The sequence below is a fragment of the Canis aureus genome, chromosome 38 (genome assembly GCF_053574225.1).
Source record: "Canis aureus isolate CA01 chromosome 38, VMU_Caureus_v.1.0, whole genome shotgun sequence".
NCBI lineage: Eukaryota > Metazoa > Chordata > Mammalia > Carnivora > Canidae > Canis > Canis aureus.
Window position 1 is genome coordinate 387,635 of NC_135648.1, and position 21,943 is coordinate 409,577.

Genomic DNA, 21,943 nt, shown 5'->3' on the forward strand with positions numbered 1-21,943 from the left:
GCCCGTGGTGTAGCCACAGAGGCTGGACGGAACCCATGCGCGGCCCTCGGGCACCTCGCTCAGCCCCCGCGGGCACCAGCCCTGCGCGTCGCGTCCGTGCTTCCCGTTTGACCTCACGGCACCGCTCCTGGGGGAGGGTTCCTGTTATTTTTTAAAATTTTACAAACAGGAAAACGGATGCCGCGGACGCGTGTGCATGTTGACACGCACATTTGTCACAAATCATAAAAACGTGTTTGCGAACGGGCATCCCCGTGCACGTGTGCCTCTAGCTGGCGGCGGGGCAGGCGCTTCAGTGGCCCCGTTTTCCTTTGTGCGGACTCGGAGAGGCAGATGGCTCAGGACCGGGCCGGTGGACCCCGCGTGGGGTCAGTGTCCACTCCGGCCTCCCCACGCCGTCTCCGCGCGTGCACCCGCTGGCCTGGGACCAGGTGCTCCCGGGAGGAGGAACCCGGGCCTCAGCGCACAGTCGGGCTCGTGCGAGCCACACAGGCAGCGCGGGCACGTGGGACACGGTCGGGCCAGCACCCCCCGCCACCTCCCCAGAGCCCCCAGGCTGGGCATGGCTGTGCCCGGACCCCAGGGCCTCCCCAGGTCCCCTGACAGGTGCAGAGATGGGCCAGGCTTAGAGGCCAGGGCAGCCTGCTTGGAGAGCCGCCCCTGCGGGCCAGAGTGCAGCTCGGCACAGGTGGGCGCAGGTGGGCGCAGGTGGGCCCCTTCCAGGGCTCCTACCCGGGAGCCCCGCCCCCACCGGCCTGCAGGGCCCTCCCGGCTCCCGAAGCGTGTCCCACGGAGCCCCTCCCGGCCTGGCCAACACTGGGCGCACCCGGGGATTATCCCTGAAGCCCTGCCTGTGTGTGTTCTGCCCCTCGTCGTTGGTTGGGTGGGCTGGGATCCCTGGGGATCGGCTGTCGCCTGCCCCGGCAGCCGGGCTTTCAGGGCAAGGAGCGGCCCTATCTCCAAGGAGCTTGTAATCCCAGGCTTCAGGGGCCTGTGGGGATAGGGCAGGGGGGCCTCCTGTTTCTTGGCATCGGAAATCTGAGCCAGCCAATCCCTCCTGCGGTCAGCCGGGGCCTACTGTGCACCGTTGGTAGGCGCCCGGACGGCAGCAATGCCTGGGAGCCGGGGACAGCAGCCCTGGCGGGGTGGGGGCCGCACAGTCACCTTGTGCCCCCAACACAAGGTAGGTGAGGCGCTCAGAGCACCCGCCTGGGAACCGCTGACAGGTGGCTGTGGCGGGGTGGCCCCTGCAGCAGGTGGGGGGGATGGCAGGGGACAGAAGAGGTGCAGGTGAGAGCCAGTGCAAGGAGGCTGGGGGATGGAGGTGGGGGGGCAGCAGAGGTGCAGGTGAGCCAGTGCGGGGAGGCTGGGGGAGCCCGGGATGGGGGTGGGGGGGACAGCAGAGGTGCAGGTGAGCCAGTGCAGGGAGGCTGGGGGAGCCCGGGATGGGGGTGGGGGGGACAGCAGAGGTGCAGGTGAGCCAGTGCAGGGAGGCTGGGGGAGCCCGGGATGGGGGTGGGGGGGACAGCAGAGGTGTAGGTGAGCCAGTGCGGGGAGGCTGGGGAGCCCAGACCGTGAGGGGGTGCTCGGTGGCCTCGCAGGTGTCTGGCAGGGCACTGGCCCACTCTCACCTCCACTGCAGGAAATCACCCGCTGGTGGGGATGGCTGTGTCGCCAGGTGGGGGGTGGGGGAGGCCGGGAGTGCACGGGGTGCTGGCCTGCAGGTGGCTTGGGGCCAGCCCTGGGACGGGGCCCACAGGGTGGGAGGCAGGAGGGCGCTCCTCCGCGCTAGGCGCCCAGGGCCCAGGGCCCAGGCTTCCCCGGGTTGAGGCCAAGCCCCCCGTGCGCCGTGTGGGCTGTGCACGGACGGGGGCGGGGGGCGCAAGGGGTCCGTGCTGGTGGCCTGGGCCGAAGCCCCCAGGAGCGAGCGGTACAGTGATTGTGAGTGAGGGGAGCCCCCCCGCCGCCAGGGGCTGGCTGCAGCGGCAGGGACGGCACCGGGCGGGGGCTCTGCCGGCCCCACCCCGACTTGGCTCTGCTCGCCCCGCAGTCCCCCCCGAGGACACCAGGATCGACGGCGGCCCCGTGCTCCTGCTGCAGGCCGGCACCCCGCACAACCTCACCTGCCGAGCCTTCAACGCCAAGCCGGCCGCCACCATCATCTGGTTCCGGGACGGGACGCAGCAGGAGGGCGCCGTGGCCAGCACGGTGAGGCCCGCTGCCCCCCCAGGCCCTCGGCCCCTCCACCCAAGGGGTGTCGGGAGGTGGGCGCTCCTTCCTGCACACAAGGAGGGACACACGGGCCAGAGCCAGGCAGGACGGACGGACGCGCGCGCCCGGTGGTCCTGAGGGCCGGGGTGGCCGCCAAGGCTTTGCAGAGGGGGCAGCTGCACGTGGAGGAGCCGCGGGGGCCGCCGGACACACGGCGTAGGCCCCGGGGTGGCGGGGTACGGGGCCGCGGTCAGCCGCCCGGCGCGGACACCTTGCAGCCTTGCAGTCGGGACTCTGCGGGGTCCGGGAGGATGGTGCACGGAACCCGCTGCGCTTTCTGCCCAGTTTCTCTGGACGCTGATGAGCAAGGAGCAGAGCAGAGCCGGGCCCGGGGGAGGGGGGGCGGGCTGCACCCCCCCATTGAAGCTCACGGCCCGGCCGTCCCGATGGCAGCCTAGGCGGCCTGTGGCCTGACCCTGTGCCCCCCCGTGTCCCCAGGAACTGCTGAAGGACGGCAAGAGAGAGACCACCGTCAGCCAGCTGCTCATTAACCCCACAGACCTGGACATCGGGCGCGTGTTCACCTGCCGCAGCGTGAACGAGGCCGTCCCGACTGGCAAGGAGACCTCCATCGAGCTGGACGTGCACCGTGAGCGGGGAGCACCCAGGGGGCCCCGGGACCCGGCCGGCGCCGCGTGCAGCCCAGCCCATGACCCAGGCTGTGACCTAGTCTCCCTGAGCCTCAGTTTCCAATTCTGTAAACCCGAAGAGGCTTAAAACCCAGGCCTGCAGGGTCTTCCCTGAGACTCCAAACTAAAAGCGATTTGGGGGCAAAATGCGAGCGCATGTTCGTGGTGGTTTCCTTAACCCACGTGCGGGGGCGAGGTGTTGCCGGGACCCTGCGGGGTCACGTGGGGAAGGTGCTTCCCCGGAGCTGGAACGCTACAGGCTCCGGTTCCCGGCTCTCCGCCCAGTGGGGACGCCCGGGCCGTGTGTTGGGAAGAGAAGGAAAGACCCTCCGCGTCCTGTTTGCAGACCCTCCCACGGTGACCCTGTCCATCGAGCCACAGACGGTGCAGGAGGGCGAGCGTGTCGTCTTCACGTGCCAGGCCACGGCCAACCCCGAGATCCTGGGCTACAGGTGCACGGCGGGGGTGGGTGGCTGGGCGGGAGCTCACGGGGCGTGGGCTGGGGCTGGGGGCGCGGTGGGGAGGCCCAGCCCTGAGCCCCATGCTGCGTTGCCCTCCCCCCAGGTGGGCCAAGGGCGGGTTCGTGATCGAGGACGCCCACGAGAGTCGCTACGAGACCAACGTGGACTATTCCTTCTTCACGGAGCCGGTGTCCTGTGAGGTCCACAACAAAGTGGGCAGCACCAACGTCAGCACCTTGGTGAACGTGCACTGTGAGTGGCCGCGGGGGCCTCGGCAGGCTCCGGGGGGGCCGTGGGCGCCGTGGGGCCAGGGGCCGGGGCAGCAGAGGGACAGAGGACGGCGCCCGTGGGCCCCCGACGATGCTGAGACTCTCGCCCGGCTCCTCTCTGCGCAGTCGCCCCCCGGATCGTCGTGGACCCCAAGCCCACGACCACAGACATCGGCTCCGACGTGACGCTCACCTGCGTCTGGGTGGGCAATCCCCCCCTCACCCTCACCTGGACCAAAAAGGATTCAAACATGGTAAGACGCTTGCTGCCCGTCCCGGGCGCCCGGAGCAAGGAGTCGGTCGCAGGTGGGACGGCGGGGTGCGGTGGGGACAGGCTGCAGCCGGGCGTGTCGAGGGCCCTGGGACGCAGAGGCCGGTGCTTGCCATCGAGACCCGCTTCTCCCGGCAGCGCAGCTGGACGGTTCCGTGGTGGCGGGGGGCAGCGGAGGGGCTTCCGCGGACGGGGTGAATGAGTCCACTCCGGACGGCGGGAAGCACGGACCGCGCAGGCCGGAGCCGCGGGGAGAGGGATTTCGGGGGGAAGCCGCCTACCCTGTTTGGCAGGGAAAGCCCTAGAAGGGGCGTCAGGGAGGCCTCGTCCTCAGGGAATCGCCGAGCCACCGGCCGCTGTGCCCCCACCAGCCCAGGCCGCTGAGACGGCGGGCGTCGGTGCGGCTCTGTTTGGGGTCGGGGGATGCGCCCTTTGCCCTTCGGGGAATTCACTTGTGGCCCTTCCTGCTTTCTCTCCACTGCGTCCAATGCGGGGCCCCCCTCGCACCCAGGGGCCCAGGCCTCCTGGCTCCCCACCCGAGGCTGCTCTCTCTGCCCAGGTCCTGAGTAACAGCAACCAGCTGCTGTTGAAGTCCGTGACCCAGGCCGATGCCGGCACCTACACCTGCCGCGCCATCGTGCCTCGGATCGGCGTGGCCGAGAGGGAGGTGCCCCTCTACGTGAATGGTGAGCGGCCTACGGGGCGGCCCGCCCCCCGCCCCCTGTCCCCCGCCCCGGCCCTGACTGCGTCTTGCTTGCAGGGCCGCCCATCATCTCCAGCGAGGCGGTGCAGTACGCCGTCAGGGGCGACGGCGGCAAGGTGGAGTGCTTCATCGGGAGCACGCCGCCCCCCGACCGCATCGTGAGTCCCCTCACCCCCCCCGCCCCCGGCCCTGGTCGTGACCCTGAGCCGCTATGAGCGCTCCCCAGCCCCGTTGGGTCCTCAGCTGCTGGGGCAGGCTCCCTGGCGGAGGGTGCACGGGGCAGGTGCAGCAACAGGTGCGGGAGGCCGGTGCCCGCCACCTGCCCCTCCTGCCTCCCCCCACCCCCTCGTCCCCACACCACGCGCCATTAAGTCCTCCCATGACCATTAGCCGTCGAGGCCCTCATCACAGTTAACGGCCGTTGGGCTAACTCCGCGGCTGCCCGGGGACACTTCATTACCATGGCCGCGCGGGTGGCGGCGCACGGCTCCCTGGGGCCTTCTCCGCGGAGTTAGGAGGATCGATCCTGGAAGGGAGCCAGCGCTCGGCCACCGCCCCTCGCCCCTCGGCTGCACTGGAGGGGCCCTGGGGAGGTGCCGCCGCTGCGTGGGGCGGGGAGCCTGGATGGCCTCCGCCTGGGTTGGCCGAGGGGGAGGCTGGGACTGCGCCGCGGTCAGTGAGCCTCTCAGACCACAGACCCGGAGCCTGGGCCTGTCACGCTGCAGGCGAGGACGGGGGGCCACACGGGGGCCAGACATCGGGGCTGCCAGACGTCGGTGCGTTGGCCCGGCCGTACCTGCCTTCACGGGATTGCTATGAACACGGGGCTCCCGGACCCCTCCCCTGGAGGCTCATATTTCAGAGTTAGGGCCCGGGCATCCGCGTTCTGGAGTGTCCCCAGGCATGTCTGAGCGCTTCCGACTCCCCGGCACGCCGGGAGCCAGTTTCTCTTGGGCTGGGGACCCCGTGCTGCGGTTGGAGGCAGCAGCTGTGACTTGGGTTTGCTGCAAGGCTGGACGCACGCAGGGCACGCAGGACACGCAGGACACGCAGGACGAGGGTGCCCTGAGGGTGCCCTTCCTTATCACCCCCTGCCCTCCCCCGCCTCAGGCCTGGGCATGGAAGGAGAACTTCCTGGAGGTGGGGACCCTGGAGCGCTACACGGTGGAGCGGACCAACTCGGGCAGCGGGGTGCTGTCCACCCTCACCATCAACAACGTCATGGAGGCCGACTTTCAGACCCACTACAACTGCACGGCCTGGAACAGCTTTGGGCCGGGCACGGCCATCATCCAGCTGGAAGAGCGAGGTGACCGCGGCTGGGGTGCAGGCAGCTGGGGTCCTGCTCCCTGGCCTCTCCCCAGGCAGGCCTCGTGGGGAGCAGCTCTCTGGGGCCCGCATGGGGCCTAGCTGGGGAAACCCGCTCCCGAGCGGTGGGGCCACGGGGTGGGGAAGGACGGCAGGCCCAGGGGCAGGCGTGGGGCAGGGCCCCGACCCCGATGCCAGTGGAGTGCATGGGGCCCGGCCTGCGGGTCCTCGTGAGCCGCCGTCCTCACCCCAGCCCTCCCTTCCCTCTGCAGAAGTGCTGCCCGTGGGCGTCATCGCGGGGGCCACCATTGGCGCGGGCGTCCTGCTCACCTTCTTCTTCATCGCCCTGGTGTTTTTCCTCTACCGCCGCCGCAAAGGCAGTGAGTACGGTCCCCGCCCACCCTGCGCCCCCAGCGGGCAGGCCCAGGCGCCCCGGGGTGAGCCGCAGAGGCTGGCGGAGCGTCCAGGCTGCCCCTCCCTGTCCAGGCCGCAAGGATGTGACCCTGCGGAAGCTGGACATCAAGGTGGAGACCGTGAACCGCGAGCCGCTCACGATGCATTCCGACCGGGAGGATGACACTGCCAGCGTGTCCACTGCCACTCGGGTCATGAAGGCCATCTACTCGGTGAGGGCCCCTGCCTCCCGGCCCACTCCCCTCTTCCCGCTCTTGGGACCCCCGCCCCTCTGCTCTACTGACCTCTTTCTCCCCCGCGTCCCTTCCCGGGCCAGCCTTGGTCCCATGCACACGCATATGTGCGCTCACACGTGCTCCACACGTACACGCAGCTGCACAGACGCTCATGCACACACGCATGTGCGCACACATCCTCCCCTGGCTGGTCTCCCAGTAGCAGAGGACCTGCAGGCCGCGCCCTCCACAGGCCGCACTTGGCCCCGTCCTTCCCACGCAGTCAGAGTTGGAAACGCCTGGAAGTTTTCTGGTCCAGCTGCCCAGCAGCTCAGACAGGGGCCGTCCCAGGGAGGGGCAGCGACATGCCCGGAGTCACACTGTGCGTCAGCCACAAAGCTGGCACCAGCTCCGGTCTCTGCCCCCACGGGCCCCAGAGCCTCTGCTGCACTCGTCCGCAGCACCCGGTCTGCCCGCGACCCCAGACTCCACCTCACCCCCACACCCAGCAGCCAGGGGCCCCAGGGCGTGGGGCCGGGCGGCACAGGGCGAGTCCCCAGCCCTGACCTCTACCTCTGCGGCTCTGCAGTCCTTCAAGGATGACGTGGACCTGAAGCAGGACCTGCGCTGCGACGCCATGGACACGCGGGAGGAGTACGAGATGAAGGTGCGGGGGCGGCGGTGGGGAGGGGGCGCGGACTCCCGGGAGGTGAAGGTGCGAGCAGTGGGGGGGGGACTTAGGGAGGGGGCCCAGGCTCCCCGGAGGTGAGGTGCGCGCATTGGGGGCGCCTGGGGAGGGGGCATGGGCTCCCGGGGAGGTGAGGTACACGCGGTGGGGGGGGGGGGGCCTGGGGAGGTGAGGTTCGCGCATTGCGGGGGCTGGGGAGGGGCGCGGGCTCCCGGGAGGTGAAGGTGTGCATGGTGGGGAGGGCCTGGGGAGGGGGCGCGGGCTCCGGGGAGGTGAAGGTGTGCACCGTGGGGGGGCTGGGGAGGGGGCGCGGGCTCCAGGGAGGTGAAGGTGTGCATGGTGGGGAGGGCCTGGGGAGGGGCGCGGGCTCCCGGGGTGGTGAAGGTGTGCACCGTGGGGGGGCTGGGGAGGGGGCGCGGGCTCCCCAGGGAGGTGAGGTGCGCCCATTAGGGGGGGGTCTGGGGGGGCCTGGGCAGGTGAGGTTCGCGCATGGGGGGGCTGGGGAGGGAGCGCGGGCTCCGGGGAGGTGAAGGTGTGCATGGTGGGGAGGGCCTGGGGAGGGGGCGCGGGCTCCGGGGAGGTGAAGGTGTGCACCGTGGGGGGGCTGGGGAGGGGGCGCGGGCTCCGGGGAGGTGAAGGTGTGCATGGTGGGGAGGGCCTGGGGAGGGGCGCGGGCTCCCGGGGTGGTGAAGGTGTGCACCGTGGGGGGGCTGGGGAGGGGGCGCGGTCTCCCCGGGGAGGTGAGGTGCGCCCATTAGGGGGGGGTCTGGGGGGGCCTGGGCAGGTGAGGTTCGCGCATGGGGGGGCTGGGGAGGGGGCGCGGGCTCAGGGACGTGAAGGTGCGCGCAGTGGGGGGGGGACTTAGGGAGGGGGCCCAGGCTCCCCGGAGGTGAGGTGCGCGCATTGGGGGCGCCTGGGGAGGGGGCATGGGCTCCCGGGGAGGTGAGGTACACGCGGTGGGGGGGGGCCTGGGCAGGTGAGGTTCGCGCATGGGGGGGGCTGGGGAGGGGGCGCGGGCTCAGGGACGCGAAGGTGTGCACCGTGGGGGGGCTGGGGAGGGGGCGCGGGCTCCGGGGAGGTGAAGGTGTGCACCGTGGGGGGGCTGGGGAGGGGGCGCGGGCTCCGGGGAGGTGAAGGTGTGCACCGTGGGGGGGCTGGGGAGGGGGCGCGGTCTCCCCGGGGAGGTGAGGTGCGCCCATTAGGGGGGGGTCTGGGGGGGCCTGGGCAGGTGAGGTTCGCGCATGGGGGGGGCTGGGGAGGGGGCGCGGGCTCAGGGACGCGAAGGTGTGCACCGTGGGGGGGCTGGGGAGGGGGCGCGGGCTCCCCGGGGAGGTGAAGGTGTGCATGGTGGGGAGGGCCTGGGGAGGGGGCGCGGGCTCCGGGGAGGTGAAGGTGTGCACCGTGGGGGGGCTGGGGAGGGGGCGCGGGCTCCGGGGAGGTGAAGGTGTGCATGGTGGGGAGGGCCTGGGGAGGGGCGCGGGCTCCGGGGAGGTGAAGGTGTGCATGGTGGGAGGGCCTGGGGACGGGCGCGGGCTCCCGGGGAGGTGAAGGTGTGCACCGTGGGGGGGCTGGGGAGGGGGCGCGGGCTCCGGGGAGGTGAAGGTGTGCACCGTGGGGGGGCTGGGGAGGGGGCGCGGTCTCCCCGGGGAGGTGAGGTGCGCCCATTAGGGGGGGGTCTGGGGGGGCCTGGGCAGGTGAGGTTCGCGCATGGGGGGGCTGGGGAGGGAGCGCAGGCTCAGGGACGTGAAGGTGCGCGCAGTGGGGGCGCCTGGGGACGGGCGCGGGCTCCCGGGGGGCAGGTGCGCGGCTCCCGCGCCTCCACCGCGCCCGCCTCGCCCGCAGGACCCCACCAACGGCTACTACAACGTGCGCGCCCACGAGGACCGGCCTGCGTCCCGGGCCGTGCTCTACGCCGACTACCGCGCCCCGGGGCCCGCGCGCTTCGACGGCCGCCCCGCCTCCCGCCTGTCGCACTCGAGCGGCTACGCGCAGCTCAGCTCCTACAGCCGCGCCCCCGCGTCCGACTTCGGGCCGGAGCCCCCCGCCGCCGGGCCCCCTAACGCCGCGGGCGCCGACGGGGCGGGCGCGCTGTCCTACGAGAACTACGACAAGTTCGGCCCGCACCCGTTCCCCGCGGCCGCCGGCTTCCCGGGCTACCGGCTGGGCTACCCGCAGGCGCCGGCCGGGCTGGAGCGGACCCCGTTCGAGGCCTACGACCCCATCGGCAAGTACGCGACGGCCACGCGCTTCTCCTACACGTCGCAGCACTCGGACTTCGGGCAGCGCTTCCAGCAGCGCATGCAGACGCACGTGTAGGCGCGCGCCCCGGCCGGCGGCCCCGGCCTTCGGGGAGCGGGTCTCCCGGAAACACCCCGTCCCGAGGATGGTGCTCCGCAAGCCCCGGCCTCCCGGGCCTGCCCTTCCCTCTTCTTCGGGAGGACGTGTCTCCTCCGACCTGTGCCCTCGCCCTGCGCCGGCGCGGCCCCGGGGAGCCAGGTGCTGGGGCGCGCGGGGCCCCGGGTGCGCAGGGGGCGCGCGCACGGGTGGGTGGAAACGCGGTGGCCCGGCCCGGCCCTCGCAGTCCCCTCCCGGGCTGCAGCTGCAGCGGGGACCTCGGGTCAGCGTTAGCGGGCGCGCCCCAGCTCGCATCCAGCCCTCATCCCGCTGCCACCCGCGCGCCCGTGGGGACACCTGCGCCTCGGCCTGCAGAGGATCCAGATTTCTCCAGTAGCTGCTTTCTTTCCCGTCCGTGCAGAGCCAGCCAGTTAGATGGGGGGCGGCGGGGGGGGGGGGGCACCGGGTGCTGACAGCCAGCCCCCCGGGACCCCTCTGCCCGAGCCCCTTCCTGCCCTGACGCCCGCATCCCGGCTTCAACTCTGGGGCCTGTGCCAGCGGGTGGCATCGGGGTGGGATGCCACAGGCTAGGTTTCAAAGACAACAACAACAACAACAAAAAAACAATGAAAACCTCATTCGGGGAGACAAAATAAAAGAGCTGTAGGGAGTCCCCGCCCCCGCCCCCCGCGCAGAGCCCCGATGGGAGGGAAAGGGGACACCCGTTCTCTGCTAGATTCCCAGCACCGTCCATTTACTCTGAATTTCCAAGCACTTTGAATCCATTTTTAAACATTCAGGTGGTAAGACCTGTCCGGAGGCTGTGACAGGCTCGGGGAGGGGCCCGGCCCTCAGGAGGCCGCCACTCGGGGGGCGCAGGCCGCAGTGTCCGGAGACAGCTTTGGGTTTGTTGTTGAGTCTTTTTTTTTTTTTTTAATTTTGTTTCTTGGACCAATCAGATTCCTCCTTTCACTTCCAGTGCCTTGAGTGTCCAGCTTCGGTGGAGGGCCCAGTGTGGGGGGCCACAGGGGACGGGTATCGCCAGCCCCAGACACGCTGTCAGGTGTCGGCGGGAGAGGGGCCTGGAGGGGAGGGGAGGGCCGCCCCGGGCAGGTGGCGCGGGAGGGCACTGCAGGCAGTCACGCCCATGCTGTCCCCACACGCACATTCCACGCGGCCATTCCCAGCCACCACCTCTGACCAAAGAGAACTGTGCCCCCGCCCGGGCTCCCCGGCACCCGCGTGCTCTCTCTCGTGGTCACCACTCATTAGTCCTGTTTGCTTTAACGACTTACATGCTCATCAGCCACGGGCCATCGCCACCTTGCGGATGGGTCTGCGGGGTGACATTCCTCACCCGCCCTGGGAGGGACGGACCGGCTAATGCCCAGCCCGTGGGCTACCCCTGCATGCCCCCCCCACCAGCAGCCACAGGGGCTCCAGCTGTGCCTGCCCCTCCCCCGGGGCTGGCCCTCCCTCAGCGTCCCCCTGGGCGAGCCCGGGACAGGCCTGGGAAGGGTGCAGGTTCCCGTGCGGGTGGATTCCTGCCTGGCCTGACGGTCGTCGCAGAAACAAGCCGCGCGCAGCCCGGCCCGCTCACCTCTGAACACCACGATGGCTTTTTTAAACACGAGCGTCCCAGAAACTGTTCATTTGGACTCGGGGTTTGGCCGCATTGTGACTCCTCCCTTCCTGTGTCAGTGCTGGGCCCACTCGGCCGAAACGATGATGTGGAGGCACCCGGGGTCTCTAGCCACTGGCCACCTCGGCTGACGGCTTGGGACCGTGGGTTTCCAGACGCCTGTGAGCGGAGCCCCTTCCCTGCTCTGGGCACGGCTTGGGGGACCTCAGCGCCCCAGGCCCTCCCCGCCCCCCGCCTCTTGCATGCTGGTCTGATGGAGGGCTGCCATCCTGGTCTTGCTGTTTGTTTGGGGAGGTGGAGGCCCAGCGCCAGGGTGGGGAGCGGGGGGCAGTACGCCAGCGGGGCAGGGGGCGCCGGAGGGGCTCCTCTGGGAGGGTGCTTTGGCTGTGGGCCTCTGGTTGGACGTGTGGGGGACACGCGCCTGCAGGGTGTTCTGGGGGCCGCATGTGAGGTGGGTGTGGGGCGATCTCTGGCCCCCGCCCGACTCCTGTGTGTGGCCAGGCCCGGGCGTGGGCTGCGTCCCCTGGTGCCCGGCTCCAGGCAGCCTGGACCAAGGGGAAGGGCCGCAGCCGCCCTCGCTGGGCGCGGAGAAGCCGGGGTGCCCCCAGCACACGGGGAGGTGAGCGCGCTGCCCCCTCCGTGCAGCCGAGAGACCCAGGAGGGTAGAGCGTTGTGACACAGACTCCGAATGTCCCAGAGGCAGGTGCGACTCTGGGGGAGCTGCAGGGGCTGCCCTGGTGGGGGCCCAGCCCCAGGGTGGTGGTGAGCTCAGGCAGGGGCCCGCAGGGGCGGGGTGCCCTGCCTGGGGAGGGAAGGTCAGCTTGACCCGCCTGCGGGCCCCCCCGCGCCCCTCTTGCCCGACGCATTGAGAGGGGCATCCGGGACAGAGCCCCCGTGCCCCCCGCTCTGTGCGGCCCTGCGCTCCTCAGGATGGAGCCAGGCGGGCTGTGGGGACCCCTGCCCCTGCATGTCCAGGCCCAGACCTGGCTCCCCACGGCTGCCCCGTCCACGTGGTGTTCCTCTGCGGGCCCTTCCCGTTAGGGAGTCACGGCGTGTGGAACCGGCAGGGAGCCGGGGACGCTCACGCACGCATCAGGGGACAGCGCTGGGACAGGCGTGTTTCTGTGAAGAAGCTACAAAGCTCGACTTAGCTCCCCCCTCCCTGGTTCCCCCCACAGCACCTGTCCGCCTGGCCTCCCTGTGCTGCCTTGGGCTCCCTCTGCCAGGTGCGCGGCCAGGTGCGCGGGTGTGCGGCCAGGTGCATGGGGCCAGGTGCTTGGCCAGGTGCGCGGGACCAGGTGCTGGGCCAGGTGTGCGGCCAGGTGCGTGGGACCAGGTGCTTGGCCAGGTGCGCGGGGCCAGGTGCGCGGCCAGGTGCGCGCGGGGGCGGGGCGGGGTCAGGCCCGCCGAGCATCACTGTGAGGGGGCTCCAGGCCCCGTCCCTGGAGAAACCATTGCTGCGCAGCAGTCACAGGCCATATGGGCGGCTCTGGTACAAGCCTGCCCTGAAAAATAATAACGGTAATAATAATAATAATGTTAGTAGCTCTGATTGCGTAGAACTGTCACATTCCCGCCAGCCTCCTGCCCCTGCCCCTGGCCTCCCGCCCGCCGCAACCCCTGGCCTTCGCTGGGGTGGTGGGCCTGCGGCCTTCTACCTGTGTCTGGGGGTCAGGTGTGCCCCCGCCCCTGGGAACGCCCCCACCGGGGACGGAGCAGCCGAGCGGCCGTGCAGTCCCACTGGGCGCCGCCTGGTAGCGGCCGGACCCGGGGGGGAGGGGGGGCGCCCCGTTCGCCGGGAGGGGGGCTGCGCTCTCCGCCCCGACCAGCCTGGGGTCACGGCCTCCACTCCCGGCTCCGGCTGCATTTTGTCCTCCCGAACCCCAATAATAAACGGATCCATGATGACGATTAAGAGAAGAGAGAAAAGAATATTATTTTTGTTAGGACAGACCATCGTAGGTTTTTAGCAACGTGTGTCTGTGTGCCCTCACGCCTTTTCCTACTCTGTTTTCATTTTCCTTTTTTTTAAATATTATGTACTATATTTTTAGTCTCAAACACACTATATATTATATATATTTAATTTTTTTATATATATAAATATAAATGTTTTAAAAAGTACCATGTTTTGTGTCCTTTAAGGCGTGGGCAGTTCTGGTTACTTAAAGGCTGGGGGTGACGGGGTCACACTCGGGGGGATTTGGTCCTTGGGGTTGCGCTTGCAGGGATGGTCTGCTCGCGTCCCCTCGAGGCGCTGACTTGGGGTGCAGTGCCGCAGGGCCCTGAGGCCAGGGGGTGGGGGGTGCGGGGCGCCAACGGCGGGAGGCTCCAGCCGCCACAACCCCGCGCTCGAAAGGCCGATGCCTCCTCCACTCCTGGGGCAGGAAAGGGGGTGACGGGGCCTGGAGTCCGGATCCCAAAGGAGCCAAGAGGCGGGGGAGCCGGACCGTTTCCAGTTATTAAGGTGCAGACGTCCCGAGCGGGGGACGGAGCGGGTGCCGTGGGCGGCGCGGGCATCCCGCCGACAAATCCGAAATCCCGGAGTGCGGTGGCCTCCGAAAGGATTTCGCTCTGACCGTTTCACAAGCGTGTTTGAGGAGCACCGGGAGAAAAGGCTGTGTTCAGACGACGCTTTTCGAAAGCCATAAATCACCAGAGACACGCGAGGCCTTGTGGTCTGCATCACGCGTGGGACAGCCAAGCAAAGTAGCGCTGGCCCGCGGCGGCCACTCCGCGTGCCGGGGACACGGACGCACAGACGGAGGTGGCGCAGCTGAGCAGCACGCACAGGTGAGGCAACCGTTTCGGAGCAGGTTGGCGGTGACGCGCGGAGGCCCCGCTGAGGCAGGGCCGGCGCCATGGGGGCCGTGGGGAGAGGCGGCGGGCGGGAATGAGAGGCCGGGGGCCGCGGGGGGGGAAGCGGGCTGCAGCGCTTGGGGTCCAGAGGCGAGCGGAACGGCCTGAGGAAGGAAAGACGAGGAGAAACAGGCGCGCATCGCGGAGGCCCGTTGGGCAGGTGCCGTCCAGGCTGGATGCCCGGCGCCCTGCCGCCCCCAGCCTGCGGACAGGCAGGGACCACCAAGCTCCGCCGCTGTAAAGGCCACTCCCCCGGAGGCCCGCCCCTCCCCCGGGCCTGATGCACCTGCGACCCTCCTCGGAGGCCCGGGCCGGTGACCCTGTGTGGTGGCCTCGGCCCCGGCACATGCGTGGAGGACGGATGGACAGGAGGGGACAGTGGGCAGCTGCAGGGGGGACGGGATGGTCAGCCCCGTGGATGCCGGGCACCCAGGTCCTCCCCCCAAGGGCCGTGCACTGACCTACGTGCGTTGGCCGCGTGGAAGGACGTTGCGGGTCCCACCGACCCAGCGCCCAGGCTGGAGGATGAGGCCGCCCCGCGTGGTGCGGGTCAGGGCGCAGTGATCACAGGTGACCCGTGGCTCTCTGACGCCCGGCGCTCTCTGCCCGGCAGGTGGGTGCTGTCACCACATGATGATGGGCCCTGCCCGGGGAAAGGGGGTCCTGAGCGTGCACCCCGGGGCCCCTTTCCTTGGGGACACAGGAGCAGTCGGCAGCCGCCCCAGGTGCCTCAGGCCTGCAGGGTCCCGCAGGTCAGCGCCCGGGCGCAGCCTTGGAAAATGCTGTGAACGCGCAGGGCGACGAGGCACCCGAGCCCCAGCACCTGCTGAGCGCTCGCCCATGGGTGCCGATGTCCTCGGGTGCGACTCGTGGAGCCCGCCCGCCCCGCCTCCCCCGTTCATGTTGTGTCCTGACGGCCCCATTGAGAGCCGATGGTGGGCAGTGGCCTCTGTGTCCCCCGTGTCTGACCCGGGAGACCAGCTGTCTGCACACCCAGCACCTGAGGCGGAGGCCGAGCGTCTCCTCACCCCCATCCTTACACGGTGACTACCTGCTCCCAGGTGCCTCCTTACACAGGAGCCAGCGGATCTCTTGTCCCTCTCGCCGTCCCTCTCCCGTCCCTATCCCCGTCCCTGTCCGCGTCCCTATCCCCGTCCCTCTCCCCATCCCTCTCCCTGTCCCTATCCCCGTCCCGCTCCACATCCCTATCCGCATCCCTCTCTGTGTCCCTGTCCTGTCCCTCTCCCCGTCCCTCTTCCCATCCCTCTCCCGTCCCTCTTCCCATCCCTCTCCCGTCCCTCTCCCTGTCCCATTCCCTGTCCTCTCTATGCCCCTCTCTACTTGGCACTGCTCCCTCATTTGTCGCCAGGCAAATACATCCCGCACGCATTTGCCAAGTGAGGATCATTTCATGTTTTTCGTTCCTGTATAACAGGCCCTGGTCAGTAGTGCCCCTCAGGCGGCGCCGTGCCCACCCCGTGGCCCGGTACCTGGTCGTGGGTTTCTGGAGGTGACCAGCACTCTGCTCCCCGGAGAGCCTTCTCCAGCAGAGGTGGCCCCGGGGTCTGCACCCACGAGAGTCGAGGCCGCCCCCGCGGGACCCCGCCTCCTCTGCACCCGGAGCAGGAGCGTTTATCCAGCCTCGGGACAGTCTGCATCAAGACTGTTGGTCTCCGAGAGCAGGGCGGCTTCTCGAGAGTCTGTGCTTGGGGATCTGAGTCCCGGGGCTTCCCTCAGCCCCTCCAGGCAGCTGCTCGGAGCCGCTGGGAACATCATGCGACCCCTCCAGGCCCCGAGTCGCTGGTTGACACTCATCAGTCCTTCATTCTTGTCAAATATACATACTGGACGTTCACCGGGGGGCGGGCACTGTTCCAAACCCGGGGAGTTCGAAGGGTGACAGGGCGCCTGCCCCCGTGGCGCTCCCGGGGACGATGGAGGACAGCGTGTGGAGGGTGACACCGCGGGGCGAGCGGGCGGGGGGCAGGGCGGGCGGGACGAGGGGGTGTACAGGACGAGAAGAGCCCAGGTCAGCTTGCGGAGAGAATGTTCTAGGCAGGGGCACCTGCAGTGGCAAAGCTCCCGCAGCAAAACAGAGGTGTGAGGGTCCATGGCCCCGCGAGGAGCCCGCTGGGGGTGCCCCGGGGTGCGGGAGGCGGGGACGGGGCTCGGGGGCCTGCAGGCCAGCAGAGGGCTGAGGTTGCTCTGAGGTGAGGAAATGCACGCAAGTGCTGTTTTTCTAGGTCAGAGATGGTCGAGCATCAGCAATTCTACGTGGTTCAACCTAATAGATGTGAACGTGCCCTATTGCTGATTTATTATCAGCACTTTCCGAAAACCAGGCTTTCCTATTGTTTTGGCAGGACCGAGGGGAGGACGTTTCTTGCTTCTACGGAGCATGAACCTGCCTCCTTGCAGTTGCAGTTTCCGCCCAGTGTCTGTAATCCCCGGGCGAGGCCGGCCGGGGAGCCCCCCGCCCCCACCCCCTCCACGTTACTCATCGCTGTGATGTGATGTCATGTCTCCTCCGAGGCACCAGGCGGGTCTCTCCCGAGTTAAATATCTCGGATCCTGCAAACCCTTGCTGTGGCCTTGCGGTTCCCTGGCTCTGCTGCTCTGGCTCGGGCCGGTGGAGGGCAGGGGGGAGGAGGCTGTGAGCGGGAGGCCATGGCGGGGAGGCTGTGGGGGGAGGCGGTGGGGAGGACACGGTGGGGGGCAGGCTGCAGGGGGGAGGCGTGCTTCCCGCCGCACAACACTGGGGGGCAGCTCTGCACCTCACCCCTGGGGCTCTCTGCATTCCCTGGCCGGTCCCCCTCGGTGAGCACGAGGCCTTCGGGTCTCCCCATAGGGGATGGAGGGGACGGAGGGGACAGCGGCCCTTCACCTCCCAAAGGCCCGGGAGCCATCCTGTCCCCGCAGCAGGAGGGCCCGGCTCCCGCGGCTCAGGCTCGGCCAAGCCCACCCCACACAGTCGGCTCCCCGGCTGCCCCGAGGCCTGGAACGTTCTGTGCAGGGGCCTGCCCGGAGCTCCAACTGGGCGGCTGGCGTGACAAGGGTCACTGGCACCTCCTGCGTCTCTGTTTCCTCATCCATAGAAGCGGGGGAATGAGGCGGGTGTGGGTCCCACGTCCAGCACCCCAAACCCCGCAGGGCCGGGCGGCCTCCCTGCTCCCCTGGCTGTGTCCTGGGGCCTGCGCTCCAGGCCGCATGGGTGTGGAGCCATCGCCCCCGGGAGAAGGAAGCTCCTCGTTCCCTTGCTGGTCCTGGCGAGCAGCAGCCGCCCGACGTCCCCCTGAAGTGCAGAGGACGCGCCCACGCGCCCGCCGGGCCGGTCAGCGCAGGAGCCCCCAGGGCCGCGCTCACCCAACCACCTGAAGGCCGTTGACAGGCTCGAGGTTACTAACCCTGGTTTTATGCCTGTGCCTCTGGCCCCCGGCCCCATGCGCGGTCAGGCGGCGGGCGCCCCGGATGGTCCCCCCCACCCCCGGGAGGACTCGGCCGCCCGAGAACCGTGCCCGCCGGCGTCCCGCGAAGCCAGGGACCAGCGCCGGGTGCGGGCACCGGGGGGGATGGTGGGGGCCGGCATCTTCCCCCCCTTCATCTGCCGCAAACCCAGGACACACACGGCACGCTGGCACCTGGAGGCCGAGGCCCGAGCCTCTGTGGGGCCAACACCGGGCACGGGCCAGGCTCCCTCGGGGCCTTACCCTTCACCCCGGAGCCGCCCCCCAACCTCCTGCTGCGATGCTAACCTGATGCGGTACCTCATCCTGGGGTCACTCTGTGGTCCCCGTCAAGGGCGGCCCCGAATCCAGCCCGTCAGCACCTGCGGGCCACGTGGCCTGATGCCCCTTCCAGTGTCCGGGGGGCTCAATGCCTCCCCGGGGCCCACCCATGAGGCTGCTTTCCGTTCCGGGGGTCCCAAGCCCCCCACGGGAACCCGGGGATCCCTCCTGCCCCCCATCCAGCTCTCCTCCGCGGATCCAGGGCACAGCAGGTTGCGGCCGGGGCCCCCCACGCTCCGCGGACAAACACCCGGGCGGCCCGTGTCCTCGGCAGCCAGGCGCTGCGGGGAGGCCGCCTTGGCTCCTCGTGCCCGTGAGGGAGGCGTGGCTCCCCTTCAGCTCCCGGAGGGTTGGAAATGGACCCGTAGCCTCCCTTGGCTGGAGCACAGAATGGTTTTCTCTTAAAAAACAAAACAAAGCAAAACAGAACAAAAAAACAGCAAAAAACAAGCTTAATATGTTTATAGGTTTGATTTATTTTCATTAGCTTCCGTGCCGGTCAACATAAAATAATTATAAATTCAAGATTACAGTGGAAATCACTACCATTTTAATTAAAAAAAAAAAAAAACACAGTGGAGGAGGTTGGGAGGCTATATATACCGTCTGCCGTATCTCTCCTGGAAATGTTAAAAAAAAAATCCTGTCACGCACTAGGAGAGGTTTTAATGGGAAAGAGAAGGGAAGAGGCGAAGAAGTGGGAGCAGGGAGCGTGGGGAGGAGCCTGGGAGCCCAGGACGGCCGCGATCCCGGCGCCTTTGGGGCCCCCGGGCCCTGGGGTGCTGCAGAGACCCCAAGTCTGGCGCCAGGCTCGGGGTCTGGCTCCCGGCCTCCCCCGGAGCACCCAGGCCTGGGCCTGCATGGGAGCCACTGTCGCCATCCGCCACCCGGAGGAGAGCCGCCGCCGGGGCCCCACGTGGGTGGGTCGGGGCCCCCAGCCGGCCCCCCCCGCCCCCCCATCCCACCACCCCGCCCAGCACAGGCAGTGGGAGAAGGCTGAGACGGCCACCGTGTCCTGGCAGAGCCGCAGCCGCCCTGGCCGCGCAGGAAGGTGCATCACACTCACCCACAGACACGGGTGCGCGCTCTGAGCCCGGGCCCCCGGGGCTGCCCCCCCAGGGCCCCGCCGCCACCTGCCTGCGTCCTGGCCGGCCACCCGGGGCGGGGCCGGGAGCTCCACTGGGCCCTCAGAGGTCGCGATGCCCAGAGAGCAAGCAAACAGCGTTCCTGCGGGGCTCTGACGTCCGCAGCTGCGGGTGGGATGGAGGCCTTCGGAGGCCGCGTCCCTCCCGCCCCAGCCCCACACGCGGGCGCTGGCTCCCTGGCCTTCGCGGCGCGGGCCGCCACATTTTAGGGTCTGGCCAGCAGGCCCAGGGCGGCGTTGGCTCTCCCCACGTGTGCTCCCCTGGTCCCGAGCGAGCCCCGTGGGACAGGCGTCCCGCTCAGCGTGCAGCTGAGGACACAGCTGGTCACGTCCCGCCAGAGGCCAGCTCTGCCCGAGGCGGGACGGGGCTCCTGGGGGGAGCGTGAGGCCTCCGAGGAGCAGGGCGCGGTTGCTTCTTCTGTGAGCCTTTGTGTCTCCGTGTTTTAACGTGTGCACGGTGTGCTCCTCTTCCCCGAGCCCCCGGGGGGATGCAGCGCGGAGGGCGGGGCTTGGCACACGTAGGCGCTCGAGGAAAGGGGCCCCTCACCCTTGAGTGTCGCCCCGCGTCCCTGTGCACACAGGGGGCTCGGAGCCGGGAGCCTGGCTGGACGCAGATGCCCCAGAGGACCCCGGGGACCATTTGGGTCAGGATCCCAGACCTGTCCATACCCTTTGGGCAGCTGCTGAAGCGCCCGGACTCCTCACGGTCGGGAAGCAAGAACCCCCGTCCCCGTCGTGGTCCTTCTAGTGGGACCAAGACCCCAAACGACAGGAGACAGATCAACAGCAGGAGATGACATTTAAGTCTGTACGGACAGGAATTCCTGGTGGATGGCGCGGGGACGGGAGACAGGGCTTAAAGGAACCCGGGCCTTCGTCCTGCTGGGCCCACCCACGAGGGCTTCAGGGACACACGGGGTCTCTAGGGGCGGGGCAGCCAAGAGGCTGGGGCTCGAGGGGGCGGCAGACGCAGGGCTCCCGTCCTGGGAGGCCCACGCTGGTCCAGGTGTTCTGCTGCTCCATGGCCCCCTTGCTCTGGCCTCCTCCCTGGAGAGGATCAGGCACCGTCCAGCTCGCCCCACCCGCGGCTGGGCATGTGGGCCTGGCTCTGGCCGTCCCCGGGCTGTCCCCAGGCCGTTCCCCATGAGGTTCCCCCTGCGGCTCCCCCTGTGGCCCCCCCGCGGCTCCCCGTGCGGTTGCCCAGGCCCTGCACTGCTCTACCAGCTTCCACGCCTGCACCGCTCGCTAGGCCAGGGCCCTGTGGCGGCGGCAGGGTTGGGGGCACCGGCCCAAAGGAGCGGGGGCCAATCCTTCAGGCTGAACAGACAAGGGCTTGCTGTCCAGGGAAACTGAGGCTCATCTGTGCAGAAAGTGAGTGACCCCCTGGGGCCAGGAGCCCCCTTGTGACTTTTTCTAGGATCCGCTTCCGTTAGAATGAAGACAGGTGCCCCGAGGGTGGATGCAGCAGCGATGCAAAGGTCCTGGGGCAGCGAGGCAACACGGAGAGCCCCCTACCTGGAGGACAGCAGTTGCCGGGAGCCCCGCAGAGGTGCGTCCCTCGGTCACCACCCGCCGCCCAGTCGGCCGCGCCAGCTCCTGGGACAGGCCCGGGGGACCCGACGAGCTCCTGGCTCCAGGGATGCCCAGTGCTCTTTGCGCTGGGAGTGGCCGCGGGCTCCTGGGCGGGATGCCGCCGTGGGGTGGTGGCAGTGGGGCCCTCACCGCCGCGGCCAATCCAGGAGGGCTGTCACCCCCTGCATGGAGGCGGCCGGACCGGCGGGATGGGGACTGTGTGTAGCTGCTCACCCAGCAGCTCGGCCGCACCGCCCGCGGCGCTCCTACTGCAGACCTGGACCCGGCCCTTATAGGACAGCCCACGGGGGGGGTAGGGGTGGGGAGGTGTGGGGATGGGGGATGGGGTAGGGCATGGGGGATGGGGGGCCGCCGGCGGGGGCCCAGGAAGCGGAGCTGGGAGCACACAGACACCTGCCCCCCCGCTTGCACCTGCCGTGGGGCGGGGTGGCCAATGTGTGCTTGCAGGTCAGGAGACAGACGTGGAGCCTCAGTCGGCCTCGGGGGCTTTGGGGTCTCCCCCTCGGAAGCTCCGGAGGACCCCGAGGAGCATGGTGCGCTGGGTGGTGTCCCCACATCCACCCTGTTAGGGACCCACCCGCTCACCTGCAAGTAGGGACCTCGGGCGCCCTCCGCAGGACCTGAGCGGCTGCCGGGCCGAGCCACTTAGCGCACCGACTGCAGCTGCCCACCCCAGCCCCAGGCCCGGCTCAGCTGGAGGCGCCGCCGGCTCGGGGTCCTGAGCGCCAGCCCCACGCTGCGTGCAGAGCTTGACTCTAAAAATTTTTAAAAATGAAAAGGCAAAGAACACGGAGATATTTGTAGCAAAGCAGCTTCCACCCTGGGAAGGGTTGTGGGGGCCCCCAGAACCCCAGGACCCAGCTCTGAGGGTCACGGCTTCACTGTGCCGGTGGCTGCGCAGCCGGGGGACGTGGTGAAGCTAGCACCCACCCACCCACCCACCCACCCCCATCCCGCCCCACGTGACCCCTCTGGGCACCCTTGGGCCCTGACTCCTCCCACCCCAGCTCAGCAGCTCCGGGTCCCAGGCCGGGCCACAGGGGGAGCGCGCTGTCTACGCGGCCCTGGGGGCAGCAGCGGCCACATCTCCCAACGGAGAGATGAGGATGGGGGGGTCGTGCGGGGACAGGCTGTGGTCCAAGGTCGGTCCCCGTGAGGCTTTCAGACGGAGCTCAGAATTCCGCCTCCCTCCGTCCTCACAGCCAGTGGCGAGCAGGGACAGGTCTAGGAAAGGGCACTGGAGGCGGAGGGAACGGGAATCCCGAGGTCACAGATGCACGGAAGGACCGGGAAGTGGGCGCGTGAGCCAGCCTCTCCCAGTCCTGTCGCCTGCGCCTCGATGGTGCTGTCACCCTCC

At 69.3% G+C, this 21,943-nt stretch overlaps 1 protein-coding gene across 7 annotated transcripts in view; it reads left to right on the top strand.

Annotated features, from left to right (window-relative positions):
* The window catches only part of KIRREL1 (kirre like nephrin family adhesion molecule 1), a 67,613-nt gene extending 54,284 nt beyond the window's left edge, over positions 1–13,329 (top strand). Inside the window, exons 4-16 of one of the 7 annotated variants that reach the window (XR_013374288.1) lie at positions 2,051–2,208; positions 2,710–2,860; positions 3,247–3,352; positions 3,465–3,613; positions 3,757–3,884; positions 4,413–4,587; positions 4,662–4,762; positions 5,715–5,913; positions 6,185–6,292; positions 6,399–6,538; positions 7,131–7,208; positions 9,072–12,503; positions 12,542–13,329. Coding sequence is in view for 2 of the 7 variants with exons in the window: in XM_077887238.1 (XP_077743364.1) it covers positions 2,051–2,208; positions 2,710–2,860; positions 3,247–3,352; positions 3,465–3,613; positions 3,757–3,884; positions 4,413–4,587; positions 4,662–4,762; positions 5,715–5,913; positions 6,185–6,292; positions 6,399–6,538; positions 7,131–7,208; positions 9,072–9,545 (1,967 nt within the window). In the remaining 5 variants the exon portion in view is untranslated. Of the gene's footprint in view, positions 1–2,050; positions 2,209–2,709; positions 2,861–3,246; positions 3,353–3,464; positions 3,614–3,756; positions 3,885–4,412; positions 4,588–4,661; positions 4,763–5,714; positions 5,914–6,184; positions 6,293–6,398; positions 6,539–7,130; positions 7,209–9,071 lie in introns of all 7 variants that reach the window. The other 6 variants (XR_013374289.1, XR_013374291.1, XR_013374292.1 and 3 more) reach the window with 6 other exon arrangements.
* Positions 13,330–21,943: the final 8,614 nt, after the last annotated feature.